Below are 20,725 nucleotides of genomic sequence, written 5' to 3'. Positions count from 1 at the left end.
ACTCAGAACCAAGATTCACAAACAATAAATCGAAGTAAATTTATAAAATGTCAACCCTCATCTAGACCATTAATGAGAAAAAAGACAAAAATGTTGACCAAATACAGATTGAGAAAATATCTAAAAATGATACAAAGTAGACTAAAGCCATTTAAAAATTATAGCGTTTTAAGGCACAATTTAAATCACAAACATGCTCACACAACTTTTAAGATTAAAAGCATAAAACATAAATATCTTCACAGACAACTTTTATAACCCCTTGAATTAATATACAAATTCCTGGTGGGAGGTCTACAGAAAGTTAGTTTAACAATCATTTCCATTAAATCTCTACCATTTGCTACCTCTTGTCAGCTAGAAAACAAACTTGGGAAATACATATGAAGCAAATCCAGGACTAAATGAAAAAAAATAGGCAAGTTGTCCTTCTATCCCCTCCAACATCTGCCCTCAAAGTGTGACTTTTGTATCACAAACTTGTAATAGGTTTCCCCCTGGCAAAAATGTCTCTAATTTTTTTTTTTACTTTTTTAACATTTATTTGAGAGTCAGAGGGAGACAGAGCATGAGTGGCGGAGGAACAGAGAGAGAGAGGGAGACACAGAATCCAAAGCAGGCTCCAGGCTCTAAGCTGACAGCACAGAACCTGACGGGGGACTCAAAGCAATGAACCGTGAGCTGAAGTCAGACGCCTAACTGACTGAGCCACCCAGATGTCCCAAAAATGTGTCTAATTTTTAATGAGAAATAACATTAAATGTGTTTTCACAAGAAGCAACATGCAACCCAGAGCTACTGTGATGTTCCACTCCCAGGAGCAGTAGTCACATTTAATACAGGATGACTGGCTCCTTCTGGAGTTGTGCAACACATGGCCCTGATTGATTCTACCACTGGCACAAACCTGAAGACCAGTGGTGCAGAGGACAATGGTATGGAAAGAACAGTCATACAGGAACTCAGAGAGAGAAGAAAAATCAACATGAGCTAGTATAACTGAGGAAAGAGTTTTGCTTTCTTTTTCCATTTCAAGAATGGTAAGGTTTTGTTGTGTTAAACAGCATTCAATAACCTCCTGTACGTGTGAAAACTTCAGAAGACCAGCAGGTCTAAAGGCTTCTGCTGGAGAGCTGTAAGTGGGATCGGTGTAGGTAGAATAGATATAAAATGAGAAAAATTTGAATGACATGGAAAAAAATTTATACCCCCTCCCACCCTTTTAATTCAAGACAGCCATACTGTAACCCTCATAACCTCTTTACAATAAATCCCTCAAATGACCAAAACTGCTCAAACACAGGTGTGATGCTATCTCCTGCATAAAAACTCCATATGGTTCCTAATATCAAAATAGTTGTCAGCCCAACTTCTAAACTATCCACATTTTGGCCCCAACCTACCTCTTCTGGCCTGATCTTTCACCATTCAGTACTCAAAGGTGAATTAGCCATGCATCAAACATCCCCTGCATTTTTCAGTGATCCATCTTTTCAGCTCTTCCGTCTGCTTAAAATGCCCTTACCCATATTCACCTCTGTGAATTCACCTAACGTTTTATCAATCATCCCTCAATACCCAGGCCAAATATTCTGAAACCAACCCTGCCATGTTCCCTCTCCACCAAATTTTAGTATTAGTCTTGTTTGCTATTAAACAGCCTCTACAATACAAATTTATTTTGTGATTACGTTTAATTATGAAACTTAGGTTAAAACAACCTAATTTTATCTCAGCTTCTACGTTGTCAGGAATCTGAGCATGGATTAACGGAGCCTTCCGCTCAGGGTCTCATTAGGCTGAAATCAAAGTGTCAGCTGGGACTGACACTGAACTCATTTGAGGCTTGGGATTCTTTTCCAAGCCTACTACCAAGCTTATTTGTTAGCAGGTTTCAAGTCCCTTTCAGTTAGTTCCCTTGCTGACTTTTGGCCAGGAGTCACTCAGCTCCTAGAGGCTCTCTGCCACTCTTCGCCTCATGGCCCTCTCTATAGGCAGTTCCTAACGTCTAAGAGTGGAATTTTGTGCAGAATCTCCTGGAGCAGGAAAAGGATTTTCAGTGAGTTCTTAAAGTTGTTCACAGCTAGTTGAAGTCTCTGCGTGATTCCACATTCACCTTGGGAAACAACTGGCAAATGGGGTCCCTGAGGTTAAAGGGCTTTTCATTACAATAGTCTCAAATCTCTGTGCTTATTTGCTAAGAAAGAACATCTTCACAATAGTTTTCTCATTCAAAAACATAAAGCAAAATGGGGTGCCTGGGTGGCTCGGTCGGTTAAACGTCAGAGTCTTGATCTCTGCTCAGATCATGATTTCAGAGCTCGTGAGTTCAAGCCTCGTATTGGGATCCAAGCTGAGTTCACAGAGCCTGCTTGGGATTCTCTCTCTTCCTCTCTCTCTCTGCCCTTCCCCTGCTCTCTCTCTCAAAATAAACATGAATAAAAAAATTTAAAAAATAAATTGCACTCACTCAAGAGAACAGTGTCTTCATTTTTATCTCCAATTGAAAAAAAGGTAAAGAAAAAAAAAAAGATTCAGCACTCATGTGCAAAAAAGTGAGTTAAGCTCTGCAGACAGAAACATTTAAAAGTCTCTGCCCTTCAAGGCACCTGGGTGGCTTAGTGGCTTACTCTTGATTTCGACTCAGGTCATGATCTCATGATTTGTGGATTCAAGCCCCACATCAAGCTCTGTACTGACAGCACAGAGCCTGCTTGGGATTCTCTCTCTCCCTCTGCCTCTCTTTCTCTCTCTCTCAAAATAAAAAAAACTTAAAAAAAAAAAACTTTAAAAACAAAATAAAAGTTTCTGCCTTCAAGGGGCACAATCTTACTGATATATAAACTGAATTTCCCCTTATTTGTCCACAATGAAACATACATTTAGGAAAAATATGTCTTTGAAGCTGAACATTTTTTAAAGTTTTTATATCCTTTTGAAGGAGATAGAGACAGAGTGTGAGCAGGGAAGGGGCAGAGACAGAAAGGGAGACACAGAATCCGAAGCAGGCTGCAGACTGAACAGTCAGCACAGAGCCCAATGCAGGGGTCAATCTCATGAGTCATGAGATCATGACCTGAGCCGACATTAGGCGCTTAATCAACTGAGCCACCCAGGTGCCCCAAAGCTGAACATTTTTTAAAATTTATACTCTATTTACAATCTTTAATAATCTTCTTTAACAGAACTCAAAACCTAGAAAGGCATAAAAGGTAGAGATTGATAAAACTGTTTACATTAAAATAAAAAATGTCCAGGCAGCAAAAAAAAAAAAAAAAAAGGATAAATCAGTCAAATCAAAAGACAAAAATGAGAAAGAGATCTGCAACATGAATGACAAAAAACTATTTCCTTAATCTACAAAACAACCTTAGAAATTAGTACAGGGGCACCTGGCTGGCTCTTCCTCTCGGGGTCATGAGGTCGAGCCCCATGTTGGGTGTACAGATTACTTAAGTAAATAAAACTTAAAAAAAAAATTAGTATAAAAGGGACCAGGAAAAAAAAAAAAGGCAAAAGATCTAAACAGCCAAGTTTACTGAAAAACATACAGATAGTCAATAAGTATAGGAAGTTACTTTATACCTGCACTGTCCAATAATGGTAGCCATTAAACAAATGAGACTATTTGCTGAGGTTTGTTTTGTTTTCTACATAGGCTCCACACCTAACATGAGACTCCAACTCAGGACCCTGAGATCAAGAGTCACAGGCTCTACTGACTGGGCCAACCAGACACCCCCACAAATAAGGCTATTTAAACTTAAAATTAAATAAAATTCAAAATTCAGTTCCTTAGTCACACTAGCCACATTTCAAGTGCTAAATGGCCACATATGACAAGTGGCTACTGTGTTGGGACAGTACAGATATAGAACATTTCCATCAAGTTCCACTGAACAAAAGAAATGCTTTTTTAATCAAAGTGGCAAAGAATAAAGATTGATATATTCCTTGGATTAGAGAAAAGTAGGAAAAAGGCAGTAACCTTCAACATTTTCGAGAGGAATATAAATTGGCACAAACTCAAGTTTACAAACTCTTAACCATTCTATTCACACAAATGCACATGCATCCACAGACACACAAACAATGTACGTGCATATGCCCACATGTACATATTGAACTAGTTGTTACAGCAAAAAAAAAAAAAACAAAAACAAAAAAACCCTATAAATGGCCTATACATCGGGGCGCCTGGCTGGCTCAGTTGGTGGGGCATGCGACCCTTGATCTCAGGATCATGAATTTAAGTCCTACATTGGGTATGGAACCTACTTAAAAAACAAAATAAAATAAATAAATGGCCTATAAGTCAAAAAATAACTGATTTTTTTTTTTTTTAGTGATGGTACATTTAAAAACAATGGAATATCGAGGTGCCTGGGTGGCTCAGTTAAGGGGCTGACTTCAGCTCAGGTCATGATCTCACGGTTCATAATTCGAGCCTCACATCAGGCTCTGTGCTGTCAGTATGGAGCCCACTTCAGATACTCCGTCCCCCCTCTCTGCCCTCCCCTGCTCTCTCTCTCAAAAATAAATAAATACTAAAAAATAAAAATAAAAAAATGTTTAATAAATAAATAAAAACAGTGGAATATTAAAACATTTAAGGGATGAGGCAGATACATAAGACATTAAAAGGTATCCATGATATTCACAAGTTGCAAAACTGTATATAAAATATAAATAGATATACATATTTATGTATTATCTCTACATACAGAGTTAGAAGTCCAGAAAGCTATATTTGAACTATCAACTGTAGTTAATTTCAGTATGGTAACTAAATATCGTCAATATTTCAGGATGCAGACTTTCATTTAATCTTGTTTTTATTAGAATGACTCATCCAAGATTAACTCTTTACACTTTTCTGTTCCTCTTTTTTTTTTTTTTTTTTTTTTAAGAATGAGCCTTGGGGCACCTAGGCAGTAGCTCAGTCAGTAAACATCAGACTTCGGCTTAGGTCACGATCTCATGGTTCATGAGCCCCGAGCCCCACATCAGGCTGTCTGCTGTCAGCAGAGCCTGCTTCAGATCCTCTGTCCCCCTCTCTCTCTGCTCCTCCCCCCACTCTCTCTCAAAAATAAACATTTAAAAAAAATAAATGAGCCTATATAACTTTAATAGAAACTCAAAGTAACTCAAACCAGTGTTTTTAAGTCATATATAAATTCTAAAATTTAGTGTATTCAATAACCTTTTAAAACAACATTAAAAACATGAGAAATCGAACTGTACTAAAAATACTAAAGGGGTGCCTGGGTGGCTCAGTCATCAGTCAGTTAAGCGTCTGACTCTTGATCTCAGCTCAGGCTCAGGTCACGATCTCATTGTTCATGAGTTCCAGTCCCACATCGAGCTCTCAACTGATGGCTTGGAGCCTGCTTGGGATTCTGTCTCTCCCTCTCTCTGCCCCTCCCCAACTCATGTTTTTTCTCTCTCAAAATAAATAACCTTTAAAAAAATTTTTTTTAAATAAAAATAATAAAATTTAGTATATTCAATAACCTTTTAAAACAACATTAAAAACATGATGGATAAATCAAACTGTATTAAAAATACTAAAGGGGCGCCTGGCTGGCTCAGTGGATGGAACATGGAATTCTTGATGTCAGGGTTGTGAGTTCAAGCCCCACGGTGGTGTAAAAGTTACTGAAAAACAAAATCTTTAAAAAGAAAAATAAATAAATAAAATAAATGAAAATAAAATTACTAAATTGCACACTACTATAAACTATGAGGCTGGTCTCTATGCAATATAGAAGAAAGAAAGACTACAGTACTAGAGAGGCATTCGGAGGTCTTTGGTAAAAAGGACAAAGATAGCAGGTATTGAACCCTACTGATGAGTTCCCTGCAGTTGTATCTTCCACACACTGGCCTCCTTCCAAACAGCTTTTATAGTAAAAACATAAATGCCCTTTCACCGACAGCGAAACTGCACAGCCTTTTAAGAAAAAAAGAGTCTGCAGATGAGGAAATAGTAAGGAATTCTACAAATGTGATGCTATTTTCTCAGCTCCTGTCAGAATTCTAGGAGATGCAGTAGCAGCAGCACCTTTCATAGAAATGTTTAATTTATGTGCTCAAAAGAGGTCTGTTTTTTTTTTTGTTTTTTTTTTTTTCAGTTGTTAGGAGGTTTGTGGGCTTTTAAGACAGGCACATAAAAACAAGACAGAAGGAAAGACAAACTGAAAATAACACAGAATTCAAGAAGCAAAACACAGGGGAACTTTAATATTATGGCAAGAAGGAACATCAGTCAAGAGTGTTACATCAAATCACCCAGCACAAACAGACTTGCAGATAGCAATTTCATACATGTATCAAATATCTTACAATTTTATGTCAACTGTACCTCAATAAAGCTGAAATAATAAATACAAATGTGCACTTGGTATTTTGAAAATTATGGATCACAGCAGTTTGTCAATTTTTAATACATGCCCCTTACAACGCTTTCTCATTCTATTTTCTATGTATTCCAAGATTTTGCCCAGTTTTACTTCCAACAGTCTATAAACAATACATGTAATATCTTTTTCCAAGACGCACACTCTTTCCTGGAGATTTTAATACTACTACAATACAATGCAAATACAGACTAAAAAGGACTCTGGCCTGGTCAATATATATCCAAAAGGATATAACCAGGCTTGGCTTTTAAGTCTGTACTTGTATTCATAATTAAAAAAAAAAAAACTACTCATGGTAAAGATTAAGGGTACAGAAAATTTCTAAGACTTCTATTTTTACTAAAGTACATTTTGTTAAGAAGTTTTCCTAAACATCTTTCTAGAAAACATCTTTCTATTCATTATATACTTTTATCATATTTTAAATTATTTTCCATTTTCTATACTTCCTCCACAAAAGTTTTTAGCCTCTGAGTATTACTTCTTTTTTACAAATGTCCTAGGGACGCCTGGGTGGCTCAGTCAGTTAAGTGTCCAACTCTAGGTTTCTGCTCAGGTCATGATCTCGCGATTCATGAATTTGAGCCCCAAATCAGGCTCCACACTGATAGTACAGAGCCTGCCTGGGATTCTCACTCTCTCCCTCTCTCTCAAAAAAATAAATTAATTAACTTAAGGAAAGATTTTTTTTTTTCTACCTTCCATCTTATTCCCTAAAGTTAAATGACTTCAGGCAAATGTCAAAAATAAAAACCTATGTACATTCAAAATAACATTAATCACTAAGGGAAATCTTCTGACCACAAATCACATGCTAAAGACCTATACAAGACAGTCTGTGCTCACCTCTAACACCCATACTTCACTTCACGTACCCTGACCACTTTGCTCCCAAGATATCCAAAGGTACCTCTAGTATAGAATCTCTTAAGGTTGCCTCCCTGTCCTTCCCACCTACAATCACAACTAACTTGTCCTTTTAGGACATTTTTCCCTTTTAACGCTTCCCTGGTTGTGGTGAGTAACAAGGGAAAAGTCAAAAGAGAAAACAGGATCAACAAGATTGTAGTATTTCCAAAGCTCTGCTGTTGCAAAAACAGCTAAATTCTTCAGGGATGTCATTAAATATTTAGATGATACAATGTTCATTTTGGTGTGTGTGTGTGTGTTTTTAAAGCATGAGCTTAACTTTGAGCACAGTTCTAAAGTCAGTGCAATGGTTCTCAAGATCTCTGGCTTACTACAAATCTTTGTATTCAAGTCGAACCAAACACTATAGAGCTAATTCCCAATCATTTCATCACCATCACTGCTACCCTTAAAATTAAAAACATCCAAGACTGTTAACAAAATACTTGAGTAACAATGGGGGGGCCTAAGTCGCTCAGTGGGTTAAATGTCCAAGTCTTGATTTTGGTTCAGGTCATGATCTCATGGATTCATGGGTTCGAGCCCCACATCCAGCTCCTTTCACTGACAGTACAGAGCCTGCTTGGAGTTCTTTCTCTCTCTCTCTCCCCTTCTGCACATGCACTCTCTCAAAATAAATAAACAAAAAAAATTTTTTTAAATACTCAAGTAAAGCTTTTTAATAACTAGTGTATTTATATAGGGCAAATAGAAAATCAGTAGGGAGACAGTCCAGTACAGTGAATGAGATTCTACAGAATCTCAACTCCATCATCCCTCTATCCGCTGTCCCTAGTTATTGGAACTAGTCTGTATGTTCTACAGACTATGTTCTTCTGATATAATTTTATTATACAGTAATTATGAATATTATCTTGCTTTCAGGTTGTTCGTAACAACCTTACATCAATCCATGTAGCTCTCACCTCCATGTATACCCTCACATCAAACATGTACATACACATATAATTAATTTTATTTATTTGTTGCTATACTATTGGTCAGAAATACAACCTCATTTTCATAGTGCTCCCTAAAACAGTACAGCCCTACAATGCAGGTACCAAGAACACAATGAAAAAAGAAGCAGATAGTGCTCGTTTTCGTAAGTAATTTTATTCTTTCCTTGCTGAAACTGTTCCTAGAACATTTGACCCTAATGCCTATGAAATGTTTCTTTTTTTTGAAATAAGTTTCTTAAGACTTACTTCTCCTAGTCGTTTTGATCTTACAAATACATGCAACATTTCTTAATTTAGGTCAAAGTTACTTCCGTTTGTCAAAACACTAATTTTCTGATCTCATTATTCTGAAATACTAAAGATTGACTTTTGTCTATTCCCCCTACATTTACTTCTACCCAGGCCTTCTTACAAATGGAAATCTTCTGAATGCAGAGGTTTAGTTTTTTTTTTTGTTTTTTATTTCAACGTTTATTTATTTTTTTTGGGACAGAGAGAGACAGAGCATGAACGGGGGAGGGGCAGAGAGAGAGGGAGACACAGAATCGGAAACAGGCTCCAGGCTCTGAGCCATCAGTCCAGAGCCTGACGCGGGGCTCGAACTCACAGACCGCGAGATCGTGACCTGGCTGAAGTCGGACGCTTAACCGACTGCGCCACCCAGGCGCCCCCAGAGGTTTAGTTTAATTCCTCACTTTACAGATGATAAAATGAACCAAAGAGCAGGGTGCTTTTTAGATTTTGCCTGCTAGTAAAAAAAAAGTTTTAGTGTCACCACTCTCATTCTAATTTTAACTTAGATTGAGGCTTTACATTTGTCAGAATCAAATAAAAATACCAAACCACTAATATTCTGATCCCTTCAAGAACTCACTCAGTACTCTACTTATAAACTAGCTTTCCATCTTTTAAACATAGCTAACTACGGCATGAAATGTTTATTATAAATGAGCAAATATAACTAACTAGAATTTAAATTAAAAATTGAAAAAATAAAAATAAATAAAAATAAATGAGCAAATATATTAACCTATTATAGGAAAATCTAAACAGCAGATGCAAACTTTTCCTACTTGTCACAATCTCCCAACGATTAGACTATTTTATCCAAAGAGATCATAATGCAAAAAATACTCTTAAGATTCTAGCGACTTGAAATAAATTAATATATTAGGGTTGTGGTCTGCTTACCTATAATTACAATTTGCCATCCTTCTTTTAATAAAACGAAAAAGTCTTGAGGTATTCATCAAGTAGAAGAAAGTCTAACAGTCTTCTGTGAAGAAGCAATTTCCCCACCACCAAAAAACTTATTTCTAGAGTTTTATCTTTTAAAGGAAACTATCAGCACAGTCACAATTATGAAGATAGACTGTTAAGTGAAAACACTCAATAAATAAAATGTGCCTTTATTTATTCACTAACTTTTTCACATTTCCAACTAAAACAGAAATACAAGCTTAAGACTCATCAATCCCCTATCACATAAAATTTACAAAACAAATACACACGGTTTACAACAATGCATAAGATTGAATAAACAACAGAATCCAAATTTGGGGAAATAAAAAAGAATGGGTGGTAATGTAACAAAACATTAACATATAACTGAGGGGTGAGATATGTGATTTATTTTCTTCTTTATACGTTTCTATAATTTTCCAAATTTTCCCACAGTGAACATTTATTACTTTTCGTAATCAGAAAAAAAAATCATTTAAAAAATAAACCATACATCACATAAAGGTTCATTTAGAAGGGGTCTTCATATTATACAAGTATTATTGACATGATTCACCTTTAAAGATAATGCCTCCACTTTCTCACTTTCCAACACTAAAATGCTGTTTTACGTCTCTAACTTTTCTGCTGCATCTCCCAACGTTTTATTTCTACGTACATGCACGCTTTTCGTTTTTTTCATACAACGTAATAAAAGTCTCACCATTCCTAAACTGTCCACTTTTTAAAACCTACCTCTAAATTTCGTTATAACAAAATGGGGGGGGGAGAAGTAGGGGGAAATGACAATTTTACCCACTAATCACAACTTCGTGAGGCCACCATCACTTTAGCTACGGAAAAGTCAAGGCCGGGTAAACTACACGTCCCACCATGCATTGCTGCCTTGTTCAGAGTAGGTCTCTACGGAAACAGAAAAAAAAAAAAAAATTCTACAAGTCCCACCTGTTACTTCGTTTCTAAACACCTCCTGCACTTTCAGCTTCAACAGCAAACAAAAACAAGAGCCTCGTGACCTCACGTTGGACCCGGGAGCCCAGACGAGCAGGGGACCCGGGGTCAGGCGGCATGTCTGCTATAGCGGGTAAATTCTACCAAGATCCAGCGCTCCTCTCTTCTTTCCGGGGCTGGGTGCACGCACAAGCCTTCTCCTATCTGCATCCAATGGGGGCTCTTCAGCCGCACAAGGGAGAAGAACCGGTTACTGTGCAAGCACAACAGACTTCCCCATGCCGGGGCGGGGGCTACCTCAGTGTGGAGGTGAGAGCGACGTGACCCCGAGAGGCAGCTTCAAAACACCAAGGGGACTCGTCGCAGACGCAGGGAGAAGCCACAGCCCCGCGGCGACCCTCTTCCGCTGGGCGCCTCCATTCCCACAGGGATCACAACCCCGACACTAACCGCCGCCCTCTCCGCGCGGTTTTGTGTCCCCTTCAGCCGGGTCGCTGGGCCAATGACCTCCCTTCCCCTGCGACCGGCAGGCGGCGAGGGAACAAAATTCTCCCGGGCTTCCCCTTCGCTCCCTCCCCCTTACCGTCTTGGCGGCCTCCGCCCAGGTCCTGCCCTTCTTCCTACGGCCCTTTTCCCTCATGTCGGGTCTTGAACTGACTGGGAGGCTCCCGTGTCCGGGCTCCGGCCGCCCTCCCTGCCTGCTCTGCCCTGCGATGCTTTTCCCGCGGTGCCGGGAAAAGTGGGAGAAAGGGGAAGTCAGGTCCGAGGAGCACCCAAGCAGAGGAAGCGGCGGGGGTGGTGCGCGGAGGGGGGGGGCGGGGGTCTATGGGGCGGCCGGTCCTCCTGCTGCCGTTGCCACTGCTACCGCCGCTGCCATATTGGGTCCTTACTGTACAGGCAGCCGCTGCGGTCACGTGACCGCTCCCGCGCGGCCGTCACTACTGTACGCAGCCGGACGCGCGAACGTGCGCGCGCGCCCCCGCCTCCCGCGCGGGGCTGCAGGACGAACGAGCCGACGGTCCGCTGCGTCTCGTCACTCCCCCGCCCTTCCGCTCTCTGCCTATCCTTTGGAGCATGCGCGGGAGGGAGGTCCGACGCTAAAGTGCGTCGAGCGTCCAGTGCTCACGCCTACAGCGAAAATCTGCCTGCGGAAGCGGAACTTGATCCGTCCCGGAAGGCTTGTTGAACGGATTCTGACCGCGTGCCGGGCGCCTAGGTGGCTGTAGAGGCTTGGGAGAGCCGTGCTTTTTCCCCAAGCGGCGACTTTCCTAGCTATTGCTTTCAATAAGCCTCGTGCTTGTGTTTTTTCATTAGTGCATGTACAGGTTTACAAAGATTATCTTTGTGACGATTTGCAACAATTTTTGTCTGCTCATTTAACCCGTTTGGATAGATGAGGCAAGTTGAGTTCGACCTGCCAAGCTCACCATTCTAGGCTGTGGGGAAACCAAGAATCAAGGCGCCAGCTCAAGAGCCGGTTTTCCATCTCCAGAAATTCCTTTAAAACTTAGGATGATCCCCTCAGCCCTTTCTTAAAGGCCACCAGTAACTGCGTTCACACTTTTTCAAGTGAATAGTCTCATCAAAGACCCAAATGGTGTCTTTTCTTCCTTGGGGAGCTTAGTCACTTGCACAGTGCCTATAAATATCAGGCACCCAGTAAATATTTGCTGAATGAGTCAGCTGTCTGTAGTCAAAAATTATTATCTGTAGGGTCCAAACAGCCTCCTGGAAAATCCAGAATGTGGCATCTTCCATCGTATGTTTTTATACTTTGCAAGGTAAAAAGAATATGCAGTAACGCCTACTGTTCTCCCAAATCCATCTGCTTTCAGAAGTTGTATCTAGTTTAGTAAACTTAGCCCTATACTATATTCTAAAATAGGACTGAGTGTTGTGCTGCCTCTTGGGAGGAAAGACAGGTGAGAGCAATACTTTACTTGGAGTCCATGGTTAGGTTTCAAAACCCCATGGACCCCCTAAAATTGTGAACAGCATTTTAATGTAATTGTGCATGTTTGAGAAAAGAACTCATGACTTTCTCAATTTTTCAAAAGGGGCTGTTATACAAAAAAAAAAAAAAAAAAAAGGTTTGGGTTTTTTTTTCAGTGTTTATTTTATTTTTGAAAGACAGTGTGAGTGGGGAGGGGGCAGAGAGAGAGAGAGGAAGACACAGAATCTGAAAAAGGGTCCAGGCTCTGAGCTGTCAGCACAGAGCCTGATGCAGGGCCCAGACCAACGAACCGGTAAGATCATGACCTGAACCAAAGTCAAACGCTTAACCGACTGAGAAACCCAAATGCCACCCCAAAAAAAGTCTTAATAGGGAGTTTGAGAGGCCATCTAGATACTTCCTTATATTTCAACTTCAGACATTGATCAAACAGCTCCATAACAGCATAATTGATTTGGGCATATTTTCACAAATCCTTTTAGTAACTCACAGCACTCTCCATAGCACTCAAGGTATGTACCATCTTCCTCTAAAGTCTAGGTCTAGGGGCACCTGGCTGGCTCAGTCAATAGAGTGTGTGACTCTTGATCTCCGGGTTGTGTGTTCCAGCCCCATGTTGAATGTAGAGATTACTTAGTCTTAAAAAAACAAACAAAAAAAAGGCCTAGATTTGTAGTCCATTCAAGAAGTCTCCATCCCTAGATGTTAAGCAATGCAACGGCTCATTGAAGGAATACTGAAACACCAGCTCTGAAACAATATCTTGTGAGGATTAGGCACCATCCTGAAGACCACATTCATACACTCTAAATCAGTTAGCAATATATGGTGCTTTGTCCCCAGTAGGTAGAATATATGGGTCTGGAAATGAAGGGGTGAAGGTAAGAATGACCCTGCTTGGTGCATCCTATCAACTCAATCAGAAATCATGGTTTCCAAAGGGGACTGCTTCCACCAATAGATACAGCAGGAGTCCCATTGAACTTCAAGCTATAATTGCTGCCTGAGCATTTCAGATGCCTTGTAACAAGGGACCAGCAGACATGACAAGAAGGCACCATCTTTTTTTTTAATTTTATTTTATTTTTAAGTAATCTCTGCACCCAACGTGCTGCTAGAACATATAACGCCAAGATCAAGAGACCCGTGCTCCACCAACTGAGCCAGCCAGGCACTCCAGACAAGTCACCATGTTGGCAGCGGTGATTGACCCCAATCATCGAGAGGAAGTTGGAATTCTGTTACACAATGGAAGATGGAAGGACGATGTGCGGCACCCAGGTAATTCACTTGAGTATCCCTTGGTGCTTTCTTACCCAGTTTTGTAAATGGAAAAGTACATCAGCCATGGCCTATAAAGGGCATTGGTATCGGGGGCTAATGACCCTTCGGGCATAAGGCTCTGGGTCATATCACCAGGTAAACCACCTGGACCAGCAGAGGCACCAACTGAGGATGAGAAGAATCTGTGTTCAGATAGAAGCAGGAGACAAGTACAGTTAAGCAGATACATATAAGCAGACAATTCACAAAAGAGGAAATTCAGTTAAGCAATATATGTATAAAAACAATATGCAGGAGCACCTGGGTGGCTCAGTCGGTTGAGTGTCTGACTTCGGCTCAGGTCATGATCACTCAGTTCGTGAGTTCAGGCCCCACATCTGGCTCTGTGCTGACAGTTCAGAGCCTGGAGCCTACTTCAGATTCTGTGTCTCCCTCTCTCTGCCCCTACTCCACTCATGCTGTGTCTCTCTCTGTCTCTCAAAAATGAATTTTAAAAAAAGTTAAAAATTAAAAAAAAAAACAATATGTGCTTCATGAGTATCAGTGAAATCCAAATTATGATTACAATAAAAAAGTTCATTTAAGAATCCTGAGGGGCGCCTGGGTGGCACAGTCGGTTAAGCATCCAACTTCAGCCAGGTCATGATCTCGCGGTCCGTGAGTTCGAGCCCCGCGTCAGGCTCTGGGCTGATGGCTCAGGGCCTGGAGCCTGTTTCCGATTCTGTGTCTTCCTCTCTCTCTGCCCCGCCCCCGTTCATGCTCTGTCTCTCTCTGTCCCCCAAAAAATAAATAAACGTTGAAAAAAAAATTAAAAAAAAAAAAAAAGAATCCTGATTTTTTGGGGCGCCTGGGTGGCTCAGTCGGTTGAGCGTCTGACTTCGGCTCAGGTCATGATCTCGCAGTCCGTGGGTTCGAGCCCCGCGTCGGGCTCTGTGCTGACAGCTCAGAGCCTGGAGCCTGTTTCAGATTCTGTGTCTCCCTTTCTCTCTGACCCTCCCCCATTCATGCTCTGTCTCTCTCTGTCTCAAAAATAAATAAATGTTAAAAAAAAAAAAAAAAAAAAAAAACTTTAAAAGAATCCTGATTTTTTAAATGTTTATTTATTCTTGAGAGAGAGAGAGAGAATGGGGGTGGGGGGCAGACACAAAATCTGAAGCAGGCTCCAGGCTCTGAGCTGTCAGCACAGAGCCTCCCGATGTGGGGCTCAAACTCACAAGCTGTGAGATCATGACCTGAGCTGAAGTCAGACACCAAACCGACTGAACCACCCAGGTGCCCCAGGAATCCTGATTAAACATACTTATATAAAAATTAACAGGCTTAACGGGTTACAGAGTTTCAGTTTGGGATAATGAATAAATTCTGGAGATGGTTGGTGGTGATGGTTGTATAACAATATTAATGTACTTAATGTCACTGAATTGTACTCTTAAAATGATTAAAATGAAAAAAACGATTAAAATGATAAATTTCAGGGGCTCCTGGGTGGCTCAGTCAGTTAAGTGTCCAGCTTTGGCTCAGGTCACGATATCGCAGTTCATGGGTTTGAGCCCTGCATCGGGCTCTATGCTGACAGCTTGGAGCCTGGAGCCTGCTTCGGATTCTGTGTCTCCCTCTCTCTCTGCCCCTCCCCCACTCATGCTCTATGTGTGTGTGTCTCTCTGTCAAAAATAAATAAACTTAAAAAAATGTTTAATGATAAATTTCATGTATATTTTACCACAATTAAACAATTATTTTAAAAAATTAACCAGTGTTGGGGCACCTAGCTGGCTTAGTTAGTAGAGAATTCAACTCTTAATTTTAGGATTGTAAATTCAAGCCCTGCGTTGGATATGGAGATTACTTAAAAATAAAATCCTTTAAAAAAATTAACCAGTGTTTTATATACCAGTAAAAAACTGATAAGAAAGTTTTAAAAGTTCTATTCTCATTAGCTACACAAAAGTGTATACATATATGTGTGTGTACATAGACACATATATTGATATGCTCAAGCCTAAATTAGAACTAAAGTCCAGGGGAAATGTCTGCACTGTTCATAATCTATATAATGTAAACAGCTAATTTCTGAGAAAACTAAGACTCTAAACAAATAAATATGCAAACCACGTTCTTAAAAAGTCTTACTATTCTGTTTTTATTTTTTATTTTTTTATTTTTTCAATATATGAAATTTATTGTCAAATTGGTTTCTAAGTGCTTTTAATCCCAGGTCTCCCTCTCTCTCTGGCCCTTCCTCATTCACGTGCACACACACACTCTCTCTCTCTCTCTCTCTCTCTCTCAAAAATAAACATTAAAAAAATAAATTGGATATCTTTTTTTTATTATTTAAAAAAAATTTTTTTTCAACGTTTATTTATTTTTGGGACAGAGAGAGACAGAGCATGAACGGGGGAGGGGCAGAGAGAGAGGGAGACACAGAATCGGAAACAGGCTCCAGGCTCTGAGCCATCAGCCCAGAGCCTGACGCGGGGCTCGAACTCACGGACCGCGAGATCGTGACCTGGCTGAAGTCGGACGCTTAACCGACTGCGCCACCCAGGCGCCCCCTAGATATCTTCTTTATAAAAAAAAAAAAAAAAAAAAAAAAAAACAGGGTTTTTTTTGGTGGGGGGAAAAGGGGGAAGAGCAGAAGGAGAGAGAGAGAGAAGCCGGCTCCACATTGAGCATGGAGTTGGACATGGGGCTCGACTCCATGACCCTGGGATCATGACCTAAGAGGAAATCAAGAGTCCACGCTCAACTGACTGAGCCACTCAGATGCCCCAATACAGTTTTTTTTTTTTTTAAAGAATAATATGAGGGAGATTTACCCCACCAGGTATTAAAACTTTTAGAATGAATAAAAAGAATAACCAAAACTTTGGAAACTGATTCCAAAACTGACATATTAGTTGCTTTAGAAACAGCCCTTAGAATAAACAGAACTTAGTATATGATAAAAGTGACATCATCAGTGAGGAAGTGACTGGGATCGAGCCCCACATCAGGCTCTGTGCTGAGCATGGGACCTGCTTAAGATTCTCTATCTCTAGGGGCACCTGGGTGGCTCAGTTGGCTGAGTGTCTGGCTCTTGATTTCACTTCAGGTCATGATCTCATGGTTTGTGGGCTCAAGCCCCACTGATGGCAGAGTCTGCTTGGGACTCTCTCTCTCTCTCTCTCTCTCTCTCTCTCTCTCTCTCTCTCTGCCCATCCCCTAATTGTGCTCACTCTCTCTCAAAAAAAAATATTCTCTCTCTCTCCTTCTACCTCTCTCCCTTGCTCATGCTCTTTCTCTCTCTCTCTAAAAAAAGAAAGAAAAAAGAAATAGTAGATATAGATAATAGACACATAGATAAAATAGGTAGGTACATTTCCTTGTTGATCATGCTAGAGTCTAAATGTGCAGTATCTGCCAAGACACCCATGTTGGAACACAGCTTCTATCATGATGGCCATGGGCCACATGCCAGGCTTTTCGGGTAGCGATGATATCTTCAACATCTTTTATGAGGCAGGCATTGGCAAAAATATCACTAAAGCAGTTTTGTAAAGAATTATTTTTCATGAAGTTGTTATTGGAAATCTTTTTTTCTAAGTTTATTTATTTATTTTGAGAGAGAGAGAGGATGCATATGAGCAAGGCAGAGAGAGAGGGCTGACAGCATGGAGTCTGACGTGAGGCTTGAACTAATGAACCCATGATCATGACCTGAGGCGAAACCAAGAGTCAGACACTTAACCAAGTGAGCCACCCAGGTGCCCTGGACATCTTATTATTAAGAAAGATGGCACTAGTTGTTTGTTGTTGTTGTTGTTTTTAATATTTTTTAATGTTTATTTATTTTTGAGAGAGACAGAGTGTGAGCAGGGGAGGGGCAGAGAGAGAGAGGGAGACAGAATCCAGAGCAGGCTCCAGGCTCTGAGCTGTCAGCACAGAGCCCAACACAGGACTCATACCTATGAGCCACAAGATCATGACCTGAGCCAAAGTCAGAATCTTAACCAACTGAGCCACCCAGGCATCCTGATGCCACTAGTTTCTGTACATCTGTAGGAAATCATTATTGGCCAAGAAATTAGAGTTTTTGGCATTCAGCAGGATGGGATGAGGGAGGAGTCTTTCTGTTTTCACCTCCTTGCTCACAGGATTGTCCATTAAAGCAAAAAGTCAAGGGGCACCTGGGTGGCTCAGTCGGTTAAGAGGCCGACTTCGGCTCAGGTCATGATCTCGCGGTCCGTGAGTTCAAGCCCCGCGTCGGGCTCTGTGCTGACAGCTCAGAGCCTAGAGCCTGTTTCAGATTCTGTGCCTCCCTCTCTCTGACCCTCCCCTGTTCATGTTCTATCTCTCCCTGTCTCAAAAATAAATAAAACGTTTAAAAAATAAATAAATAAATAAATAAATAAATAAATAAATAAATAAATAAAGCAAAAAGTCAAGACTGGCAATTCCCATGACCAGTTGCTCAGATTTTCACAATTGTACCTATGGATCCTACTATCCCAACCTCTTTACTCAGAGGACTTGGATATCTGATTGTCACTTCAAGGTAGACAATGATGCTATTATATATTGGGCAGAATCCTAGACACTGAACGCAGTATAGTTTACATAATCTTTAACTTCCTCATCAGTTAGCAGGTTCATTGTAGAGCTAAGTCTGTCTGATGCCAGGATCACTTTCTATCCAGTATTCCAGCACCATTTATTGAAGAAATTATCCTTTCCCCAGCATATATTCTGAGCTCCTTTGTCATAAATTAGTTGACCATATACATGTGGGTATTTTTCTGGGCTCTCTATGAGGTTCCATTGATCTATGTTTCTCATGCCAATGCCATACTGTTTTGATTACTATGGCTTTGTAATATAGCTTGAAATCAGGAAGTGTGATGCCTCCAGTTTTATTCTTCTTTGTCAATATTGCTTTGGCCATTTAGGGCCTTTTGTGGTTTCATACAAATTTTAGAATTGTTTTTCATATTTCTGTGAAAAACGCCATTGGAATTTTTATAGAGATTGTATTCAGTCTGTAGATAGCTTTGGGTAGTCTGGAGGTTTTAATAATATTAATCTTTCCAATCCATGCGCACAGAATATCTTCATTTATTTGTGTCTTCTTCAATTTCATTCATCAATGTCTTGTAATTTTCAGCGTTCAGATCTTTCACCTCCTTGGTTAGATTTATTCCTAAGTATTTGATTCTTTTTGATGCTATTATAAATGGTATTGTTTTCTTAATTTCTCTTTCTGATAGATCATTATTAGTGTATAGAAATACAACTGATTTTTGCATATTGATTTTCTATCCTATCCTACAACTTTACTGACTTGTTTATTAGTTCTAACAGTTTTGGGGTGAGATCTTTAGGGTTTTCCACATATAATATCATACCATCTGCAAATAGAGACAATTTTACCTCTTCCTTTCCAGTTTGGTTACCTGTTATTTCTTTTTCTTCCTAATTGCTCTGACTAGAGCTTCCAGTACTATGTTGAATAAAAGCAGGAAGCATGGGCATCCTTGGGGTACCTGGCTGGCTCAGATGGTAGAGCATGTAATTCTTAATCTCAGGGTCTTGAGTTTGAGCCCCATGTTGGGTGTAAAGATCACTTTTAAAAAGTAAATTAAATTGGGGTACCCGAGTGGCTCAGTTGTTAAGCATCTGACTTCGGTTTGGGTGATGACCTCACAGTTGGTGAGCACAAGCCCCACTTTGGGTAAGCTCCAGCCCTGCTTCAGGTAAAAACACCAGCCCCAGATGAGTGCGGATTCTCTCTCTTTCTCTCTCTCTATCCCTCCCTCTCTTGCCCTCTCTGCCCCTTCTGGGTTTCTTTCTCTCTCTCCCTCTCTTTCTCTGCCCCTCACTTGAGCCCTTTCTCTCTCTAAAAAAAAAAATTAATTAATTAATTTAATTTAATTAAAATTGTTATAATGTTACTCATTTTTAAGGGAGAGAGAGACAGAGCACAAGGTGGGAAGCGGCAGAGAGAGAGGGAGACAGAGAATCTGAGGCAGGCTCCAGGCTCTGAGCTGTCAGGACATGGGGCTCAAATGGTTCATCCACAAGATCATGACCTGAGCTGAAGTTGGATGCTTAACCAGTTGAGAGACCCAGGCACCCTAAGTTTTTTTGTTTTTTTTTTTTTTTTAATACTGGGCAGCCTTAACTTGTTCCTGATCTTAGAGGAAAATATTTCGGCTTGTCACCATTGACTATGATGTTAGCTGTGGGCTTGTCAAATACAGTCTTTATTATGTTGAGGTATGTTCTCTGTACACAGTTTGTTGACAATTTTTATCATGAAAAAATGTTGAATTTTGTCAATGCTTTTTCTGCATCTATTGAGATGATCTTATGATTTTTATTTTTCATTTTAATATGGCATATCACATTAATTTGCAGATATTGAACACCCCTGGAATAAATCTCAATTAACCATGGTGTATGACCCTTTTAATGTACTGTGGAATTTGGTTTGTTAATTTTTAGAAAAAAAAATTTAATGTTTAGGAACCATGAGATCATGACCTGAGCTGAAGTCGGACACTCAACCAACTGAGCCACATAGGCACCCCTGTTTGATCATTTTTTGAGTCCTCTCTCTCTCTCTCTCCCTCTGTTTTTCTCTCTCTCTGTCTCTCTCTGTCCCTGTCTCTCTGCCTCTCTCTCTCTTAATCAGTCTGGCTAGAGGGTTGTCAATTTTGTTGATCTTTTCAAAGAAGCAGTTCCTGGTTTCATTGATCTGTTCTATGGTTAGCTCATTTTTTTGTTGAGGATTTTTGCATCCAGGGACATTGGCTATAATTTTCTTTTCTTGTAGTGTCTTTGTCTGCTTTAGTATCAGGGTCATATTGGCCTCATAAAATAAGTTTGGAAGTGTTTCCTCCCTTTCCATTTGAAAGCTTGAGAAGATTAATAATAATTCTTTCTTAAATGTTCGATAGACTTCACCAGTGAAACCACCTAGTCCTGGACTTTTCTTTGTTGGGTGTTTTTTTTTAATGGTT

The 20,725-nt window shown here is 40.1% G+C and overlaps 1 protein-coding gene and 1 long non-coding RNA gene across 5 annotated transcripts in view; one reads left to right on the top strand and one right to left on the bottom strand.

Moving 5' to 3' along the window:
- The window catches only part of ASXL2 (ASXL transcriptional regulator 2), a 134,039-nt gene extending 122,763 nt beyond the window's left edge, over positions 1-11,276 (bottom strand). For both annotated transcript variants that reach the window (XM_006930426.5, XM_019827805.3), the window contains exon 1: positions 11,070-11,276. In XM_006930426.5, coding sequence (XP_006930488.3) covers positions 11,070-11,126 — 57 coding nt within the window. In that variant the 5' untranslated portion in view covers positions 11,127-11,276. The remainder of the gene's footprint in view (positions 1-11,069) is intronic.
- A 175-nt stretch (positions 11,277-11,451) lies between these two features.
- The window catches only part of LOC109498343, a 33,901-nt gene continuing 24,627 nt past the window's right edge, over positions 11,452-20,725 (top strand). For 2 of the 3 annotated variants that reach the window (XR_006595882.1, XR_006595883.1), the window contains exons 1-2: positions 11,452-12,267; positions 13,532-13,721. This is a non-coding gene — a long non-coding RNA (uncharacterized LOC109498343). Of the gene's footprint in view, positions 12,409-13,531; positions 13,722-20,725 lie in introns of all 3 variants that reach the window. The other variant, XR_006595884.1, reaches the window with a different exon arrangement.

This window comes from Felis catus, chromosome A3 (assembly GCF_018350175.1).
Source record: "Felis catus isolate Fca126 chromosome A3, F.catus_Fca126_mat1.0, whole genome shotgun sequence".
Lineage (NCBI taxonomy): Eukaryota > Metazoa > Chordata > Mammalia > Carnivora > Felidae > Felis > Felis catus.
Note: the sequence above shows the minus strand (reverse complement) of the source record. Positions and strands in the feature narration are given on the sequence as shown.